We start from the raw sequence: 22,393 nt of genomic DNA, 5'->3' as shown, positions 1-22,393 counted from the left end.
CTCTTCCAAAAGTTCCTAAACGTTTTCACTACATAAAATGATCCACACTTACATAGGGCGATATAAATGACACATTTGGTTTGGCAATTCACAAAGTGTTCAATTTTGTGTATCCTGCCATTGGGTAGTGTGAAGGATACTCCCTCCAAAATCCAACGACAATATTTGCTTCCCCCACATCTAAACATACCCTTTGGAGCTTCACTGAGCCCCACAGATTGCTGAAAGTGGCTCTGAACCAGATGGTCTTTTAACGATCTACTGTACATTTTTTGTATGTGACTTGGGGATATTTTTCAATATATTTTTTTAAGATTGGCATCTTCTCACTGGGGATCCAATGTTTCTCTAGAGTTTTTTTACACCATATCATGGTTATTGGAGTAAGTAGTGATAATCCTGACCGTATCTTCCTGTTTCTTTTTTTTTTTTTTGTCAAACAATAGTTCCCGTCTATTTTTTAGACAAGCTCTATTGTAAGCTTTTTTTTTAGGGTATAAATCTTGGTATAACCCCTCTGCAGGAGCCTCATTCTCAGAAATGTAGATTCTTTCAAAAAAATCGTCTTCATTAGAACAGTTGTGTTTAATATGTAAATATTGTGAATAGGGTATACTCCTAATTAGTGGTTGAGAATAGGCACTAAAGGCATGAAGCACAGTATTCCCCACAGTGGGTTTCCTGTACAGCGAAGTGCCTAAGGTGCCATCCTCTTGTTTGAAAATGTTCACATCTAAGACTGGTATTGATTGTAGATCACTATGCACTGTAAATTTGAGATTATAATTATTATTGGCCAGTTTCTCCATAAATCCCAGCAAGTCTGTTTTACTTGAATTTCAAACCATTAAGACGTCATCTATGTATCTGTAAAAGCATATAATGCTGGACAGATACATAGATAAGAATCCGTCCACAAATAGTGTACGTTCCCACCCCCCCAAGTAGAGGTTGGCATACGATGGGGCACAACATGTCCCCATCACAACCCCCTGCACTTGGAGGTAGTGGGATCCATAAAAAGTGAAAACATTCCTTGTCAATACATGATGCAATAGTTGTAATACAAAAGCATTATAAGGATGGGTCATTATGTCCATATCGTCCAGGAAAGACTCAACTACCGAAATGGCACGTGCATGTGGGATACTAGAGTATAATGCCTCCTCATCTATGGACACGAGCAAACTATCCATAGGTAAAATGTTATTGTGGAGTTTCTTTAATAAATCACTAGTATCCCTAATATAGGACGGGAGATTCAAAACATGTGGTCGCAGAAAGATGTCAACTAGGCAGCTACCTTTCTCAGTTTTAGCGCCCACTCCTGATATTATCGGGCATCCTGGAGGTTTGACCATATTTTTGTGGATCTTGGGTAAGGAGTAGAATGAGGGGATTCTAGGAAAAGGACTTTTAAGAGCCTCATAGATCTCCTTATCAATTATTGCATTTAGGAACGCATTGTATACCATTGCATCATATTCACCATTAAATTCCTGTATTTTATCCCTTGATATGAGAGCATACCAATCCGTATTTGACAAAATCTCCAAACACATTTCATGGTACTTCTCAGTATCCATTACTACGACATTACCTCCATTATCAGCCATTTTTATGGTTATATCCCTATTTTGTTGTTACTGATTAATTGCCTGCCGTTGGTCAGAAGTAATGTTATTCTCACCGTTAGCGCGGTGATAACGGTCTGCAGTTACTTGGGATAAAAAAAGTCCATATGTGGGGATTCATTTTTAGGGGAGGAAATTGCGTGTATTTCTTACGGAATCTAGGGTCAATCACTGGAGACTGTGGTGGAGGGGGACCCCCCGAAATTCCAGTGGACCCTCCTCCGCAGAGCCCTCAATGGTGGTCTCATTTTCGTCCAGAAGATCCATAAGGTCTTTGAGAGCCATAAAATTTCTCAGCGTGAATCCCTTCCATTGTTCTCGATCAATTAATTATTGTTTTTTTCTTTTGCCTTTCCTTATCGTACATGAATTTGTATGTTAATCTCCTAGCAAAGAGATTCATGTCTTTTACTAACTCAAAATTGTCTGCTCGTGCAGAGGGACAAAAACTAAGTCCCAAAGCCAAGACTTCATTTTCAGCTGGAGAGAGAACTTTGGAAGAAAGATTAATGATCTGTAGCTGATCAACAGCTACTTGCCTCTGTAGGCATATCGGTCCAGGTTGTGAAGGCCCAACTGCTTGTTGGGCTGGTCCTGCATAGGGGGAACAATTGAAAATCCCTATCTTTATTACTTTTAGAGACAGCTCCCAGATTGCGGGGAGTATGAATATGCGCCTGTGTAGGGGTTTGGGGGGACAAGGGGGTACGGTTGGGACCTGTCAGGACATCTGAACCACTAGTTCAATTGTGTACCACCACGTGACCCATCACCAACCCTATGATCAACACCCACCTCTGAATCAGGGTTTTTAGCATGGGTGTATTCCTTTGTTTTCTTTCTCTTACCACCATTAGAAACGTCATCCGTATTGTCTTTTCCTAGATCCTCTGGACCTGCCTCTTCCTCTTCCAGATGGCTGTGAGAGATAATTAGACGCATGTGATGAATCAGAATCCTTGCCTTCTATAGTGTCAATTTCACTTTTATGGAAACCTTTGTTTCCACTCTTATTACTCATTTTCTTTCCTCCCTGTTGTGGCCAACTGTATGCATATTTCCCATTGAAAGCCATCTTATTCCTAATGAATTTAATATCCTTCTTATATATTAGATCTTTGTTAAATTTTTCAATATATTCTTTTAACAGCTTGTCCTTTTCTAGGAATTTAGGATGTGCACACAGGGACATATTCTGTTTTTGGAATTCAATAATCTCATTATCCAAATTTCTAATGTCCTCATTATAGTGATCGATTAATGCATTCATCATTTTCACTGTGCATTCCTGTAGGTTTAATTCCCATTGTTTCCTGAAATCGACACTTGTCCCCCAAAGATTTGGGAAGACCTGGATCCTTAAACCTTGTGAGTTAAGGTCCTCTTTAATTTAACGCTCTAAAAATGTAACCTGCCAGAATAAATTTTACTTTCTCTCTAAAGCTTGTCTGAGTTTATGTAGAGCTCAATTTCCATTTCTATCCCATGATCATCTCTACATTCTTTATGGATCTTTGACATAAGTCCCTCCCATTCTGTGCCTGTATAGTCCGTCATAGCGTCCAATTTTATCAGATTATTTACTCATGAAGAATTTAGTAAGTAATATGTCCTTTAACCTCACCCTATTCGGGTGAAAGAAAAAACCTTAGCCCTGAAAATTTGGCGTCTTCCACCAGATAAGATATGTTTAGAAAGAAATAGCTAAGGGGGTACCACATCCAATGAAAACTGTTAGAAAATTATTTTTGGACATTTGAGCGGACTTTACTGGTACCAGAAAGGAACACTATATAGTTTTACAAAAATAACTGTTTATATTAAAACCATGAGGTTCCACTAGGAAGAACATTACATTGTACAAACACACTACCACCTAGAGGCAGAACCAGTGATCACAGTGTTATTTATGAGAATGGTTGTTGCATCTACAGTGTGTCTGCAGAAACAGCACCCTAACAATCACAAAGGCGTACCCAACTGCCAGAAGTGCACCTGGATCTGGATTTCAAACTGCATATCTTTAAATTGCACACTATACACATACACCACTTCCTGGACTACTATATGACTGTATTTACAACAAATATAGCCATTGTTCTGTGTGGATGAGGTAGTCTGATTACATTCTCTATGGCTGGAAATATTACAAGCCTCTAAATGCCAAAAAATAGTGTGAGTCCTAAATACCTTGCACCCAATGGGTATTGTAGGAATGAAGGTCTAAGTTTGTGCTGTTTAAATGCTTTTTGCCGCAAATATTTATTTTCTATAATTTGATTTTATTCCACAGTTCTAATAGCGGCAAACGAAGCAGAGACCTTGTAAGGATTATGGCAGAGAACCAAGCTCTCCACAAGAGGATTCAGGAATGTAAGCCAAACTATGATCACAGGAAATGGGAAGATGAATGGAAGGTGATATATATATATTGTGTTACATTGTTAACAAAATTGAACCACCATAGTTATTGCTGCAGAGAACTTGCTAATGATTTCAGGACATCACAGGAGTCAGCTGCAGGATAACGCAGCTGGCCTGTATTTAACAGGAGAATCCTGCACCTTTATCATTAGACAGTTATTATAATTTTTTTTTTTTTTGCATATTTTTGTTTGATGTCCTTTAACAAAGTTCATCATTTCAGATTATTTTAATACACTGTTATTATGTTAATCCAGAAGAAGGATATACAAAAACCTTAGTGTGGCATCTGCCAATTTAATCTTGCAGTTAGGAAATTGAGAGTTGATTAGATAGCTTTAGACCTAATTGGCTTTAAATGAACCTTCAGAAATAAAAATAATAAAATAAAAAATGTATTGGCTGACACAATGACATTCAACAGCTAGGCAGTAGCATAGCAACAGGATAACAAAGTAGCTGTTACCAGCCCATTGCCCCAAGAGAAGTGCAAAAACCTCAACCATCATCACGCAAGGAAACCTTATAGGAAAATGTAAAACATGCAACCGTGTGCAATACAGGAACAGCAAAGCACAATTATTAATCAAAATGGAAGGCTACAGAAATAGATTGCAAAAGCAATAACTGATCCTTCTATTTGAGGGTACCAGGGACTCAGTCACAATACACAATGATTACTTTGCAGCTTCAACAATGTCAGCTTTACCTCTCTTGCCAAACCTATCTCTTTAGTTGGGATTGCATACATAGCTCCCACAAGCTTTCTGACCACTGCTAGATGACTCCCCAGTTCTTTTAGGTTGTTGTAGTGTCTATATTTGGTAACTATCACACATAAAGGAGACCATTTTTAAAAAGCTTTATTTTACTTCTTTAGATGACCACGTTCTTTGATCAAGAAGCTGGTCATGCTAGTTACATAATTCTTTTCCCTCAGGGTACTGTTATCCCAGAAAAATAAGGCTAGCATGACATACTTGTACCTAGCTGTATTACCAGAGGCTGCATTTCCACACATCAACACAACTCAACCACAGCTTCCCCGTGTTCCATCTAGGAACACCTAGAACTTAAAGTACAACTAAAGGCATTTTTAACCACCTCAATACAGGGCACTTACACCCTCTTCCTGCCCAGGCCATTTTTCAGCTTTCAGCGCTGTCACACTTTGAATGACAATTGCACGGTCATGCTACACTGTAACCATGTGAAATTTTTATCATTTTCTTCACACAAATAGACCTTTCTTTGGTGGTATTTAATCACTCCTGGGTTTTTTTTTTTTTCCTAAAAAAAAAAAACGACCAAAAATTTTGAAAAAAAAAAAAGTTTTTCTTAGTTTCTGTCAGTAAATTTTGTAAATAAGTAATTTTTCTCCTTCACTGATGGGCGCTGATGAGGCAGCACGGATAGGCTGCACTGATGAGGTGGCACTTATGGGCACTGATGAGGCAGAACTTATGGGCATTACTTAGGTGGCACTGATGAGGCACGAATATGCCAAACTTATAGGCAATGATAGGTGGCACTGATGTGTCTCACTAACGAGCACTTATAGGCGGCACTGATGGGTGGCACTGGTGGGCACTGGGCACAGATAGGTGGCACTGGTGGGCACAGTTAGGCAGCACGGATGGGCGGCACTGATGGGCATTGATGGGTGGCATTAAGGGGACAGCAGTGATGAGCATTGATGGGCACCAATGATGGGCACTGACTGGCATCACTGATGGCCACTGATTGCTGGCACTTGTGGGCACTCACTGCTGACACCTGTGGGCACAGATTGGTGACAATTGTGGGCACTGGTTGGCACTGATTGCTGGCACTTGTGGGCACAGATTGGTTACAATTGTGGGCGCTGGTTGGCACTGATTGCTGGCACTTGTGGGCACAGATTGGTTACAATTGTGGGTGCTGGTTGGCACTGATTGCTGGCAGTGGTGGGCAAACATTGTTGGCACTGGTGGCACTTAATTGTAATCAGGGCACTGATGATCAGTGCCCTGATTACATCCCTAGATGTCCTCTGTGAGGTGATGCCGCTGATCGGCTCTCCTTTCCTCACACTCTGTCAGTGTGAGGCGAGGAGAGCCAATTACCGGCATCTCCGTGTTTACATGTGACCGGCTGTGATTGGACACAGCCAATCACATGGTTAAAGAACCACGGCTGCGGCTCTTTACAGAAATCGGGGCCGTACCGTGTCCTAGTACCACAGCGTCGGCCGCGATTGCCGCGCTGCGTGCTCCCAGGGGCGCGAGAGTGGTCGTTCTGGAGGGCCGTCATATGACGCCCGCCCAGAACGAGAGCCACGCCACCCAGCCGTCATTCGATGGCCGGCGGGAAGTAGTTGAAAAGAATTTGGACAGGGTAGAAATGGATTACAACACCTGACAGTTTTTATTGCTGTCTGTGTCCTGTTAGGTAGATTTACCCTCGTTTGTCTGTTCTGTTTACCAATATCATTGAAAGTGAAAGCAAAAGAAATCCCAAATTTCTAGCTGTCCCCAGAAAAGTAAATAAGGGGAAATCTTCCAACGAGGACACTAGTTCTGGTGATCTGTGAATCCCCAAGGGATTCCCTTCATTTGCTGGGATTTCCTCTCACTTCCTGTTTTAGCTATGGGACAAGAAGTGAAGAGAAATCTCCCCAATGGGATACAGATGCCAAAAAATAAACTTGTAGGGGTTATAACCCTCCCTTTCCAAAATGCCTATAATTCTACTTTAAAGTGTTACTAAACCCACAAGAGTAAAATCTGTCACTGAACTTATTCTCTCTGGAGAAGAGACGCTTGAGAGGGGATATGATTTTAATTTATAAATACTGTACTGGTGACCCCACAATGGGGATAAAACTTTTCTGTGGAAGGGAGTTTAATAAGACACGTGGCCACTCATTAAAGCGGGGGTCCACCTATCTATCTTTTTTTTTTTTTTTTTTTTTTGAGTTCATTCACAAACTTTTCTTCTCAGCATTACATACTCACATATTGTGTGTAATATGTCCGCCTGTGTCAGATTTAGTCGGAAAGAATAACTTATATTATTCACTGCAGGCGGTTTCCATCTTCATTGTGGGCATTTGAAGCCCACAAGCATTTATTTCCTGGATGTGGTGAATGCTGTGCTCCCAGCATTCACCGCTCGTTCCCGCACATGCTCAGTGGCATCCTGGGAAGCCTGAGACTAGCTCCCAGGAGTCTGGGAGAGGCTAGAAACACGCCTACTCCCACGGGAGGAGAACCAGGAAGTGCAAAGAAGAATAGAAAAATAAAAGGTAATTACGGCGATTTAAATTTTTTTAAACGGCATGTCAGCATCTAGGCAAGGAAGAGAATACATACAGATATTGTTCAAAATTTGGGTGGAACCCCGCTTTAAACTACGTAGAGGGTTCTAGAGAATTCCCTTCCACAGGCAGTGGTCTCAGCGGGGAGCATGGAAAGTTTCAAGAAACTATTAGATAAGCACCTGAACGACCACAACATACAGGGATATACAATGTAATACTGACATATGATCACATACATAGGATGGACTTGTTTCTTTTTTCAACCTCACCTACTATGTAACTATATGCAGAATAGCATGCTTGTTATACTCACTGTGGAACTTTAGGGGTTAATCCTCTGCATTGTGTAAAAAGGCTGTTTTACCCCCCCCCCCCTGCAATGTCTACCTTGAAAAGAACAGGCAAGGTAGCCAACCTCAACCTGCACATGCTCAGTTGTGTCTTTTACGCTGGACAGAACCGATCAGAACATATTCTAAATGACAGCCCAGTCCCTCCCTCCTCCTCCATGCCCATTAACTAAAAAAGAACACAATGGGTGTGATGTCACAACTTGATTGATGGATGCTCCACCCCCCCATAAAAGCACATGGACACAGACTATAGTGAATTTCTAGAGGCAGTTATTCCATAAATGAGAACACCACTGTACATGTTTTTGCAGTATCAGTTCTAGCCTGTAGACATGCATATTGAGGTAATAGATATGTATATACTTCTACAAATACAATTATACGTTTAATTTTTAAATTCATAATTACAGATCGCACCAAAATGTCCTTTTTTACTTTTTTAATCTCTCTCACTCTCTCTCCTGTCTCTCTCATCCTCCTCCCAGCTGGCACCCCACTGCCACCTTCCTAACACCAGACCCATTGTCATCCTCATCCTCTTTTTCATCACACCTGGCAATCTGCCTGAACTCTGACATCAAGAAGGCATTTTCCCCAACACAACTGCAACTCACTGGATATTTGATATTTTTTGGACCATTATCTGTAAACCCAATAGATGCTTATGCGTGAAAATACAGATTGATCAGCAGTTTTTGAAATACTCATTCACTTTAAAGTGGATGTAAACCCAAAAATTTTTTTTTTTTTTTTTTTTTTTTTTTTATGTCATAATGTAGAGTATAAGATTTCCTATCATTTGAGCCCAGTCTTGCCACAAAGAGTTAATCCAGCACTGAGCAATCCTCTTTTATTGTTCAGTGAGATTAAAAACTTGACAAACAGAGAAAAACTTTGGCAAATCCTCCCCCTTGCTGTGAGTGACAGGTGATTTATATATCTCGTGCACTAGCCTAAAACATGCATTATTTTTTAATTCCCTCCCCCACTCCTTTCTTCAGCAGCTCTGCTAGGATTGGCTGTTCCACACCTCAGCATGTGGTTACTTTCCTGTCTTTTCACTGGATGTTAGAGATCATAGCAGAAGTTCAGTGTAGGAAATACACAGGAGAAAATGCATATTGACAAGGGGAGTGTAGAGGTGGGCGGGTAGTCTACTGACATCACGACTCCACCCACCGAGCTCCAGACAACAGACCCGCCCACAGAATCTGCAGTTTTTCGGGTCTCATAACAGAGAGAGGGGAGACATTTGACAGGTAAAGATACATGCAGGAGGCATGTATATACTTATAGGTAACCCCTATGATATATATATATATATATATATATATATATATATATATATATACACACATAGTAGGTGTGGCCCCCAAATATGTTTTTGTATATTGTAATAGAACTTGACCAGGTTTTTTGGGCTGGAGCACCCCTCCCCCTCCTCATTACCTCTTATTTAGTGGGCACCAGTGCATAGGATGTATCCCCTTCAGTTCTCCCACATAGAGTTCAGCTCCCATGGTTGAGACAAAGGATCTTCCATTTTATTACTAGAGTAGGACCCACTAATTCGGGGTACTTTGTCGCAGTAAGTGGGCTTGGCACTATATGACCATATAGTGTGACCAAACCCCGTATTTTTTGAATATGTTCAGGTGCTTTTAACTAGCCTTGCAGAAATGTCATTCTTGAATGTGTGCGCTGTAAAATATTTTGAACTCTCCTCAGTGCAAGACACATGAAAGCCCGCATGGAGTTTGCTAAAAAACACCTGAAGGACTCCAAGATGGTGAGAAATAAAATTCTCTGGTCTGATGAGACCAATATAGAAGGACATGTGTGGAGAAAACCAGGCACTACTCATCACCTGTCCAATACAGTCCCAACAGTAAAGCATGGTGGTGGCAGCATCATGCTGTGGGGGTGTTTTTCAGCTGCAGGGACAGGACAACTGGTTGCAATGGAGGAAAAGATGAATGCGGGGAAGTACAGGGATATCCTGGACGAAAAGCTTCTCCAGAGTGCTCAGGACCTCAGACTTGGCCTAAGATTTACCTTCCAACAAGACAATGACCCTAAGCACACAGCTAAAATAAAGGAGTGGCTTCACAACAACTCCGTGACTGTTCTTGAATGGCCCAGCCAGAGCCCTGACTTAAATTCAATTGAGCATCTCTGGAGAGACCTAAAAATGGCTGTCCACCAACATTTACCACCCAACCTGACAGAACTGGAGAGGATCTGCAAGGAGGAATGGCAGAGGATCCCCAAATCCAGGTGTGAAAAACTCGTTGCATCTTTCCCAAAAGACTCATGGCTGTATTAGATCAAAAGGGTGCTTCTACTAAATACTGAGCAAAGGGTCTGAATACTAAGAACTGTATGATATTTCAGTTTTCTTTTTTAATAAATCTGCAAAAATGTCAACAATTCAGAAAAGCCTGGAGCAACAGCATGCAATGATGTATGCAAAGGGCGCACATGACAGTGGTAGCAGTGAAAGGGTTAAAGTTAAGTTGTAATGTGGAGCCGAGGGGGAGGGAGGATCAGGGGAGGGGCTATTTAAAAGGGGTTCCCGCTCTGGGAGGCACAACAGAAGGATTAGGAAAGTTGTTAGTGCTGTACCATGGCTGAACTAGAGGGGCTTATGGCCCAGTTGCGGGAGGAAGCGGCGGTGCGGGGTGCTGAGTGGCTGCAGGAGACCATCGCAGCCGCGCTACAAGGCTCCACAACGCAGGCAAGTGGGGGAGAGAGAAGCGGCAACAGAGCGCGCCACTCTCGTCCACCTGAGCGGTTCTCTCCGGACCGCGTGACGTCAGCACAGCGGCACTCGGGTAGTCGGTATTCCAGACTCCCGGGGGGCCCACCGGCCAAACGAGCGGCGGGAGGAGAGCGGGTCAGCGGGCGTGCGGCCCCGGCGGGACGAGAGCAGAGGCAGGCAAGAGAACCGGCGCGAGTGAGGCCTACGGGAAGGAGACAGGATGACTGCGGGGCGCTCCGCCATCGCTGACACTGCACTGCCTGAAGGGATCCCTGGGCCTTCTAGTTCCTCGGCAGGGGACAGGCAGAATGGAGAGAGATGCAGGGCTGGCATAACATCTACAGGAGCGGAGGCCGGCAGGACTGCGGTAGCCCACACCGGTCCTGGGAAGGCTGTCCGGAAGTCCACGGGTGGTTTCGCTGCTCGGAGGAGGGGAAGGATGTCGAACAATGCGGCAGCCGCGGTCCACATCCCGGGCGGGCCTACAGCGGACGCAGGGGAAGAGTCGGGTCGGAGCAGACGAGATGAGGAGTCTGGATCGGAGGAGGACGCGGCCCCCCTGCCCAGGAGGATGGGGCCAGAAGAGAGCAGACGGTCGGCTGATGGGGCGACACCTATGCAGCCAGGTGAGCCAACACATGTTAATGCAATGACTAGCTTAAATAATGCAGCAAGTGTAGCAACTGGGGCTGGGGGGTTAGAAAACAGCGTGGAGGGAACCGGTACAGGGGTGGGGGCTCCGGGTTTCCTGGGGTTTTTAATGGGAATCAAAGAACTGGTGCAGAGGTTGGAGGCTGCAGAGAGGCCGGTGGAGGGCCCGAGGGCCACTTGGGTACAGCAGTCAAGGAAAGATGTGGGAAGTGCAGGGGGGGCCCCGACACCGGAGGTTTCAGCTGAGGTGGCAGCTGTGGTCGCGTTGCCGGCCCAGGAAGCCACGGGGAGTGCAGCTGCGCAGGGGAAGGAAAAGGCAGCGTCGTCAGGGGAGGCTGCGCCGAGGAAGGACATCATTAGGCTGGCGGACGCGGCTCGCTGTGAGGTGTATGTGTGCTATGAAGGGCCGTTGGGAGCTCACTTGAAACAAGAAGTGCGGGAGAAATTATGGAAGGGTGAGTATGTAGAAATATTTTCCTTACTGCCCTTGGAGAAGTTCAATCTTGACAGAGTCAAGCCGGACGATTCCAAAAAAGAAGATGAGGAAAAGAGGAGGTATAGGCTGATACCCAGGACATTTACAAATTGGTTGCAAGCATTTGCGATCATGGCTAGTGTGATCGGGGAGAAACAACCGGAACACTGTTCGGCGCTTTTCTGCTATCAGGACGCGATAGGGGAAGCGTATAGAGTATATGGAGGTACGGCATGGTTGCGATACGATGAACAGTTTAGGCAGAGGAGAGCGGTTCGCCCGGAGCTACGGTGGGACCATAAAGACATCAGCCTGTGGATGCGTTTGATGACGACGGCGCGGGCAACGAACCAGTTTTTTCAGGGGGGAGCCGGTGGACCGTCAGCCCAGGGACATTCGGCTGGAAACAAAAAAGGGGTTTGTTGGCAGTATAACTCAGGGTCCTGTAAGTTCGGAGGAACATGTAAGTATAAGCATGAGTGCTCAGGCTGTGGGGGTACGCATCCATCATCCAGATGTTTTAAACAAGGAAAAGGTCGACAAGGAGAGGCTGGGAACAAAAGGGAGGACTCCGGTGATAGTGGAAAGGATGCGGCCGTTTCTCGGTAAGTACCCGGACAGGAAAGCGGCATTGCTATTAGAAGAGGGCTTTGCGATGGGTTTTCGGATTCCATGTAATTTATCGGCGACTCCCCCAGTGCCCAAAAATTTGAAGTCAGCCCTGCAGCATCCTGAAGTGGTTTCGGAGAAACTACAGAAGGAAGTGGCATTGGGTAGAATGAGTGGCCCTTTCCCCGTAGCACCGATAGCTGATTTGGTGGTGTCTCCGCTGGGCGTGGTGCCCAAACAGGAGCCCAACAAATTCAGGCTCATTCACCACTTATCTTTCCCAAAAGGGGGTTCCGTGAATGATGCCATAGAACAAAAAGCATGCTCGGTGACTTATACGTCATTTGATGCTGCGGTGAGGTGGGTGAGACACTATGGAAAAGGTGCCTTGATGGCTAAGGCAGATATAGAATCAGCTTTTCGACTGTTGCCAGTTCACCCGGATAGTTTCCGGTTGCTCGGGTGCCATTGGAATGGTGGATTTTATGTCGATCAATGCCTACCAATGGGTTGTTCAGTGTCGTGTGCGATATTCGAACAATTCAGCTCCTTCATGGAATGGGTGGTAAGGGATGTATCCGGGGTGAATTCGATAATTCACTACTTGGATGATTTCTTATGCATAGGCCCGGCCTCTTCTAGAGTCTGCGCGGTGTTGCTGGCTTCATTGCAGCATCTAGCAGGAAGATTTGGCATTCCATTGGCGGACGAAAAAACTGAGGGACCCTGCGCGGTCATCACGTTTTTGGGCATTGTGCTAGATTCGGAGGCGATGGAATGTAGATTACCTGCTGAGAAATTGGAGGATTTGAAAAAAGAGGTGGCAGGGTTAATAGGACTAAAAAAGGTACAACTGCGTAAGTTACAATCGGTGTTGGGCAAGCTGAATTTTGCTTGTCGCATACTTCCGATGGGGAGAGTGTTTAGTCGCCGGCTGGCGGCCAGCATGAGTGGGATAAAGTCACCAAAACATTTCGTGCGTTTAGGGAAAAAGCATAGGGAGGACCTGAGGGTATGGCATACCTTTCTGGAATCCTTTAATGGCAGGGCAATGTGGATGTCGGGACCAGTCAGCAATTTTGACTTGGAATTGTTTACCGATGCCGCAGGATCAACAGGTTTTGGTGCGTTTTTCCAAGGACAATGGAGCGCAGGTCCATGGCCACAATCTTGGGTAAAAGAGGGCTTCACGAAGAACTTGGTGTTGCTGGAACTGTTTCCAGTAGTTCTGGCAGTGGAACTGTGGGGTGCATCGTTCAGAGATCTGAAGGTGCGCTTTCATGGGGACAATCTGGGGGTGGTGCAAGTGATAAATAGGGTCACGGCGTCATCTCCGCCAGTGATCAGGCTGCTGCAGCACTTAGTCTTACGATGTCTACAACTGAATGTTTTCATTCATACTGTTCACTTACCGGGGGTGGAAAACGTCATTGCTGATGCACTGTCTCGCTTCCAGTGGGACAGGTTCCGAGAGTTGGCGCCGGAAGCGGAGCAACAGGGGATACCTTGTCCAGACTGGCTGTGGGAGATTGCGCTGGCATCGTCGAGGGATGGATTAAGCGGTCGGTAAGTGGGAATACATGGGCAGCATACACCAAGGTATGGCAGGAGTGGATGTCGTTCGGACAAGCTTTGGGGGAGGAGCCTATAGGGCAAGGAATACGTTCCTTGTTGCTGTACTATGTGGCAAAAAAATTGGACGAGGGCGTGTCGGTGTCAGTGATGAATACACAGTTGGCCAGTTTGGCTTTCCTTTTCAAGCTACAAGGGCAGCCCGACGTCACTAAGGATTTTTGGGTAAAACAAGCATTAAAGGGTTATAGGAGGGCAGTGGTCAAGCGTGATTCGAGGAGACCGGTAACTTTTGTGATACTGAGGGGGATTGTGGAGCAGCTAGGGGAGGTTTGTTCATCTGCATACGAAGTTACTTTGTTTAAGGTAGCTTTTGTGTTAGCATTTTTTGGTGCATTTCGGATTGGAGAACTTGTTAGTCCTTCCAAAAAAGTGCAAGGGGGAATTGGGTTTCAGGAGGTACAATTGGAAGAGGAAGGGGTAGCGATATTTTTGAGGAAGTCTAAGACGGATCAAAGGGGAAGAGGCAGGATGGTGCGAGTTTATCCAATTCACGGTTCCCCCCAGTGCCCGGTGGGCACGGTCAGGGAATTCTTGATGGTTAGGCCGGATGTTCAGGGCCCATTTTTAGTACATTTAAATGGTAGTATGTTGTCACGTTTTCAGTTTGTGGCTGTGTTTAAAAAATGTTTGCAGGGGCTGGGGCTGGAGGAGAAGGATTTTTCATCCCACTCATTCAGGATTGGAGCTGCGACGGAAGCGGCCAGGTTGGGGATGGATGTGGAGGTAATAAAAAGGATTGGGCGGTGGGAATCTAACAGATTCCAATCTTATGTGCGGCCTCAACTGGCAATAAAATTGTAGGTGACGGGGTGAGTCTTTAGGTTGATATTGGGTATGTATTAGAGTTATCTGTTATGGCAAGGATTATAGTTGGCATAGTCAATGTTGAGGATAGTGTTTGTTTTTCTTCTATTTTCAGGTGCAGCGACAAGAATGGTCTGGATTATGGGCCATTCTTATGTATGTTGGGGGGCTCGGAGGGGAGACGCTCGTCCTGAGGGTAGGCAGCTAAGTTTTGATAGACGGGAAGTGTATATAAAGTGGTTTGGTATACCAGGGATGTTGTGGGGTAGGTTGGTTCAGGAGGTACAGCGGTATGCAAATAGAGAGGGACCCCCGGATGTCCTGGTGATACATGTGGGCGGAAACGATTTGGGCATTCGCTCGATGATAGACATCACGCGAGATATAAAATTTGACATTTGGCGATTGTCGAGGGAATTTCCGCAGATGATCATTATATGGTCGGACATGGTTGCCAGGATGTCTTGGAGAATGGCCAGGTCAGTGGAGGGTGTGAACAGAGCAAGGAGGAAGATCAACAGGGAAATTAGTAAATTTGTGGTCAGTAATGGGGGGTTGGCAATTCGGCATAGGGAATTGAAATTTGAGACCTGGAGGTATTTGAGACGTGATGGGGTACATCTTAATGGCGTGGGTACAGATTTGTGGGCTTTAGGCTTGCAAGATGGCATACAGCGAGCTATTCGGGTGTGGAGGGGCACCCAAGAGTAAGGTGTTACTATTGGGATGCTGTGGCGGGCGTTGGTCTGGGCAAGGGAAGGAAGATGGCGAAAAAAGTAAGAGTGGGGATCCAACGTTGATATGGGTCCGGAGGTTTTTTGGTTCCCGGTTAACGGAGGTTAGCCGGGAAGTGATAATGGGGCACTGCGGTCACGGCAGTCTCTGAGCCAGCTTGTCGGCTTGAGGCCTATTGGAGTTTTTTGGACGAGGGCTGCAGTGCTATAGTTGTTATGGCCATCAGTTTGTTTTTGCTAACCGGTCGCTCAGACCAACGCTCTTTGGAACTAACAGGTTGTATAACAGATGTTTTTTGGTTATTGTTTTTTCTGATGACAGAATTTTATATTTTTATAGGAAACAGATATGTTTAAAATAAAGTAGGCTGCTACGGCCTTTTTTATACTCCAAAAAGCTTGTGTGGTCTTATTTATTTGGAGTAGAAGTATAAGGGTTTTGAGCATAGTTAATAGACATCTGTTATCCAATAGTCATGAGTTTTTCTGTCAATATGGTGTGCTGTGTGTACATTAATAAGGAAAGAAAATGAACTTAAATGATTTTAGCAAATGGCTGCAATATAACAAAGAGTGAAAAATTTAAGGGGGTCTGAATACTTTCTGTCCCCACTGTATATTCTTTTACAGATTTTTGGTAAAAAAAAAATCGCAATAAGCGTGTATTGATTGGTTTGCGCAAAAGTTATTGCGTCTGCAAACTATGGGAAACATTTATGGCATTTTTATGAGTCTTTTATTATTATTTCTTTTTCATACATCATGGGACACAGAGTCAGGCTAATATTCATTACCTGCTGGGTTATACTCCATCATTAGGTGAATGGACACTGGTAGACCAAAGGTCTTCAGACAGGAAGAGATCCCTTATATAACCCTTCCCATACAGGAAGTACTTTAGTTTTTTACCAGTGTCTGCAAGGTGGATGGCACGGTTTGTTTGAGCTTTCTGAGCTCCAGGTCTCTAGTCCCACAAACGGTTCCAAAAATGAATCAAGGGATTGACCGATCGGATCCATTTGACACAGGCTTTTATGCTTAGATAAATGGTACCCGAGCCTCGCAAAGAAGACTCAAGATCCTGCGAGGTTTGCCTATAACGTGGCCTCTGGGTGCTGGACCCTGCAGAGTGGAAATCCTGGACACTACAGCGCTAAGGCATTTCCTGCAGGGTGCTGTGGAGTGGACACTAAACATGAAAGGGTACCCAGTCCTTGAAGGTCCAAGTGACAGGAACCCACCGTGAAGAGTGAAGACTGGGCCCTTAGTTCCTAAGTGGCCCTGTGCCTGGACGGGTAAGTAAAACCCCTTTATTTTATCATTGTGGGGTGGCCCAGTGATTGTAACAATCAGTCAAGCTAGCTAAAGGCTGGGCACCTGTGTGCGGTGACCATACGGGGGAGTTCTGGGCTAGCTGTGGGTGTTTGCAAAGTGTACCTTTTTTTGCTTGTGTCTGGCTGTTTTTTACCTGTATACCAGTACGGTGCACCATTTCGCCTTGGTTCACCATGGCGCACGTGCGTTCGCAGAGCACCGCTGGGCTCAGCAGTTTGTTTAGCGGCCATGGCGCTTGCGGATTTGCCACACATGTGCCGTAGCCTTTATCTGGGCGCACGAATACAGTCATGCCCACTCGCTGGGACCGTGCACATGAGTGCGCACACACGCATAGAATGATTATTTAAGCTGTGTATGCCAAACATGTGGGGCTTCCAGAAGGCAGCTGTGGGACGCAGAGCAGGCTCTGAACAGACTCTTGCAGTAGTTCATTTCTCCTTACCAGGGTCACGTGAGTCAACAGGTGTTGCTTGGCGGCTAAAGGTGTTTAGCAGGATTGTTGCATAGGGGCTTGGTGAGCCCTATTAACCACTTAAGGACCGAGCGCCTCTTTTTGAGATTTGTTGTTTACAAGTTAAAAACAGTTTTTTTTGCTACAAAATTATTTAGAACCCCCAAACATTCTCCTTTTTTTTCCTAACACCCTAGTAAATAAAATGGTGGTCATTGCAATACTTTCTGTCACACCATATTTGCGCAGCAGTCTTAGAAGCGCACTTTTTTTGAAAAAAATACACTTTTTTTAATTAAAAAAATAAGACATCAGTAAAGTTAGCCCAATTTTTTTTATATTGTGAAAGATAATGTTACGGCGAGTAAATTGATACCCAACATGTCACGCTTCAAAATTGCGCCGCTCGTGGAATGGCGACAAACTTTTACCCTTAAAAATCTCCATAGGCAACATTTAAAAAATTCTACAGGTTGCATGTTTTGAGTTACAGAGGGGGTCTAGAGCTAGAATTATTGCTCTCGCTCTACCGATCGCAGCAATACCTCACATGTGTGGTTTGAAAACCATTTTAATATGCAGGCGCTACTCACGTATGCGTTCACTTCTGCACACGAGCTCGGCGGGACAGGCCACGTTTCAAAATAATTTTTTTTTTCTTATTTATTTTACCTTTTTATTTTTACACTGTTCTTTTAAAAAAATGTGTCACTTTTATTCCTATTACAAGGGATGTTTACATTCCTTGTAATAGAAAAAAGCATGACAGGACCTCTTACATATGAGATCTGGGGTCAAAAAGACCTCAGATCTCATATTTACACTAAAATGCAATAAAAATAGAAAAATAAATAAAAATTTTTGTCATTTAAAAAAAAAAAATGGTCCTTTTAAGAGCTATGGGCGGAAGTGACGTTTTGACGTCTCTTCCGCCCTGCAATGGTATGGAGACGGGTGGGGGCCATCTTCCCCTCACTCGTCTCCATGCCAAGGAAGGAGCAACATCCAATCGCCTCCGCCGCTGCCGATGGCTCCAGTAAGCGGCGGAGGGCACCGGAGCATGGCGGGTGGGGGGGCTCTCTCGCCGCCGATAAAAGTGATCTCACGGTGAATCAACCACAGAGACCACTTTTATCTGAAAGTGGACCGCCGGCCGAAGAAGAGGATACCTGCTAGCTGCTGCCATAACAACGATATTCCTCTTCAAAGTTAGGACATATATCGGTGTGCGGCGGTCCTTAAGTGGTTAAAGGGTCTCCCTTTTGAGGTGTTTTAACTACACCCAGGTACTCTTTGTTTGCGGCATTGAATGTCTTCCAAAAAGAGGAGTGGTACTAGCACCACAGGGAAGGGCACACCTACGTCATCAGTAGTTCCTGATGAACCTAGTCGTATTCCTAGTGTTGTATCCCCCTGAAAGACCAGAGGCTCCCGGGCAATCTGAGCCGCTGCGCCTATCTGGTATTGTGTCTACAGTCAACGCTGCTTCACCCTTTATCACTACGGATGAACTGTCCTCAGCCCTAGCTGGGTTAGAGCACAGGATTCATGATTGCCTCCATCCTGCAGGGTGGCAGGAAGCGTGACAGATCCCCTTCCCCGGAGTCTCCTCGTCTGGAGCAGGAATGGGTTGAGGATGGGGAAGAGCTTAAAGCTCAGGATTCGGTGGAGTGCCCGGCAGATGAGTCTGCTTCCGAGCAATCTAGACAAGATATCCACTCGATGTCTGCCTCTCAGTCGCAGAGGTTTTTTGATCCTGACCGAAATGGTTTGTTCTGCCTTTAAGTCGCCTCTTGCAGAAGTGACTGAGCCCCCCTGGTCTTCTTTGGGATCTCTGAGACCTTTTCAGGTCGCACAGACTTTCCTGCTACACCCCCTGTTGGAACAGGCACTGTATGCTGATTGGGAACATCCTGACAGGACTTTTTTGCCTCCTAAAAGGTTTTCCCTTTTATATCCCATGGATGAAAAGTTTGTTAAAAAATGGAGCATGCCAGCCATAGATGCAGCAGTCTCTTTCATAAAAACTAGAACTTAACTTGTCCGGTAGATAACGCATAAGGCTTGAAAGACCCTGTTGACAAGAAATTGGAGTTATTATCAAAAGCTTCCTTTCTTTGGCCAGTTCAGCCATTCAGCCAGCTGTTGCAGCAATTGGTATTTGCCAGTCCGTAAAGGATCAAGTCAAACGTCCGGATAGGCCTAACCAGGAGGATAATCTGCCTGAAAGTAAGACAGAAAGACAGATATTCCTTGAGCGCTGTGTTTTGCTGTTGATGCTGTAAAAGATTCAGTACAAAAGATTTCTCGTCTGGCTCTCTTGTCTGTACATATGCGCAGACTGATGGGCACTGATAGGTGGCACTGATAGGCGGCATGGATGGGCACTGATAGGTGGCACAGATGGGCACTGATAGGTGGCACGGATGGGCATGGATGGGCACTGATGTACATTAATCGATGGTGCATGATGGGTGTCAATCAGTGCAAAACAATAACGCCTGCAAATCAATGATGCCCATTGTGGGCACTGACTGGCATCCATTGTGGGCACTGATTGGCATCCCTGGTGGCCATGTGTGGCATACCTGGTGGTGACTAGTGGCATCCCTGGTGGTCCTGGTGGCGTTCCTGGTGGTCCAGTGTGGGCATCCTCAGGGGGGCTGCGCTGATAATCAATCAGCACAGACCCCCCCTGTCAGGAGAGCAGCCGAGCGGCTCTCCTCTACTCGCGTCTGACAGACGCGAGTGAGGAAAAGCCAAACAACGGCTCTTCCTGTTTACATTGTGATCAGCCGTGAATGGACCCGGCTGATCACGTAGTAAAGAGTCTCTGTCAGATCGGAGTTGCGGTGTGTCAGACTGACACACTGCAATAACGATCGCCGCAATGCACGCTCCCGGGGGCGTGCAGCGGCTTGATATCCTGGTGACATCATATGACATTCGGTCAGGATATCGCAACCACTTTGCCGACGTCATATTGCTATAGGACGGGCGGCAAGTGGTTAATAATAAAAAAAGGTAAACAGAGTAAACGTAGTCAAAACATAGCCAGAAGTTCAGTAACCAGAACGGATAGTCAGACAAGCCAAAATGTCAGGGAGCCAGAGAGGAGCGTAGTAGAACAAAAAGCAGGAGCCAGAAGGAATGTCAGCCAAGCAAGTCTTTAACAGGATCACATGAGAGCGTCTCTAGAGATGTGACCAAGGCGAAGGCAGAGATCATCTGGACTGGAAGGCTTAAGTAGGCAGGACTGACGAGCAGGATATCAACAGGTGAGTCACTGTGGAGAGATAGGAGCTGGCAACTATACATCGCATAGTAGCCCATTATGTGTCACTTACCTGAAACCGAAGCCTGTGATGTCAGTGCTGTCCCCACTAGCGAGCGTCCATCTTCACCCCTCTACCTTCCGGGGCCGCAGACTCCAGCTCTGTTACTGGCCGGAGTCATGTGATGTCACTCCCGCGCATGCGCTGCCAGTCACGACATGACCCCTTTAGAAATGGCACGATCTGGCCTTTCTAAAGCGGGCATGCGCCGTAGATATCGGCGCACGGCTTTATTGTAAATATTTCCTAAAGCGTGGAGGTTTAGGAGATATTTCCAGCACCTACAGGTAAGCCTTAATATAGGCTTACCTGTAGGTAAAAGTGGTTGTACACGGTGTACAACCACTTTAACTACAGCGTTAACTGGGAACAAATTTTAATTAAAATAGATATAACAATAAGGTTGTTATGTTGTACATCTCAATGGAGCTTCCAAACTCTCTTCTACTGGTGTTGTTTATCTCTCCTTTTTCAAAATTGTGAGTTGCTATCCTTTTTTTTTTCTTACTCTATCATTTTAGTTTTGTGCTTAGAGAACTCTCATATAGAGATCTTTCATTCCCTAGCTGGGAAAATCCCTTATGATATAACTTCCCTTCCCTATATTTTTATGGACATATTTCTCCTGTCCTAGCTCCCTTTCTCAGGAGTCAACGGTTTGTTGAGCAACTTAAAATGGTAGTTACTTGCGTAAAAAAAAAAAAAAAAAAAAAAAAAAAAAAAAAAAAGGTCCCCCTGCAGGCTCATGTCATAATGTGCTAGTATGCACCACATAAAAAAATGGATCCCTCACCGCTGGTAGGGATTCCATTTTCACTTGGTCATCCTTCTGGGTTTGTGGGCTCCAGCCCTTTGAATGGCTGCACAGTGATGACATCACTCTCATGCATGTGAGCAGGAGTCACAGCTAAAGCACAGCTCTCTGAATGGAAGGCATGCTGTCCATTGAGAGCACAGTGCGTCTACGCTGGTGAGGTCACCAGTTGCTTCGCATTTAAATATCACCTAAATGGTGCAAGTTTAGGAGATGCCTTTATTATAGGTTTGCTTGGAAGTACAAGATAAAAAGCAGAGTTTACTACCGCTTTAACTGCTGGTCTAGATTATTTTCTGTTTGGTTAATGTTGTTCCACCTGTATTGCCCATGAAGTGGATGCTTGATTGTCCTTTACATCTTTAGTAGAGGCTCATTGCTCCTTCAAGTATCATTTTCCATTTCCTAACCTGGAATACCAGGTTGTTTCTGGATGTCTTCCCTTGATACAGTTTCTTTTCCATATTTGGGTAATTATTATCCATTAAGCCTTCATTTAGGCGTTAATTCTAGTTACCGTAACTTCCATATCTGCTGGTTTCCCTTGCGGCTTTTCCTTGTGGACTGCTTTTGGACATCCCACATGCTAAAGACTATTCTACAATACTGTGCACTTCAAAGGACAATAAAGAAAATAAGATTTTGTACTTACTGTAAAATCTGTTTCTTGGAGTCCATTGAGGGGCACAGTTTTTTTTCTCCCATGTACTGCTTGCTTACAAAACTGAGGCATGACTGTTGTATAACAGATGTGTTTAACTCCCAAACTTATTACCTTATTACATATACCTTATTCATATTAACCGAGACCACACCACGCTCTTGGGGTAACAAAGGCCGTAGCAGCCTACTTTATTTAACAAATATAAAGACTCAAGTATCAAAAACATATAAAAACGTACAAGTAGAAAAAACATCATCTGTTATAAACCCTATCTAATGTTGGTCTGTGCAGTAAATGCGAAAATCTCTGTGTTAATATCCCTCTTGCACTGCAGTCCCTCTCAAATGTATTATCCCTGCCTCAAGCCGACTCAGAGACTACCACTGGCCGCAGTGCCCCCATTATCACTT

The 22,393-nt window shown here is 44.9% G+C and overlaps 1 protein-coding gene across 2 annotated transcripts in view; it reads left to right on the top strand.

The window, feature by feature from the left end:
• CFAP97D1 (CFAP97 domain containing 1) overlaps positions 1-22,393 on the top strand; it is a 353,382-nt gene that overhangs the window by 254,947 nt on the left and 76,042 nt on the right. For both annotated transcript variants that reach the window (XM_073608218.1, XM_073608217.1), the window contains exon 4: positions 3,928-4,051. In XM_073608218.1, coding sequence (XP_073464319.1) covers positions 3,928-4,051 — 124 coding nt within the window. The remainder of the gene's footprint in view (positions 1-3,927; positions 4,052-22,393) is intronic.

Source organism: Aquarana catesbeiana, linkage group LG12, assembly GCF_042186555.1.
Source record: "Aquarana catesbeiana isolate 2022-GZ linkage group LG12, ASM4218655v1, whole genome shotgun sequence".
Lineage (NCBI taxonomy): Eukaryota > Metazoa > Chordata > Amphibia > Anura > Ranidae > Aquarana > Aquarana catesbeiana.
This window is presented reverse-complemented; position numbering and strand designations above follow the sequence as displayed.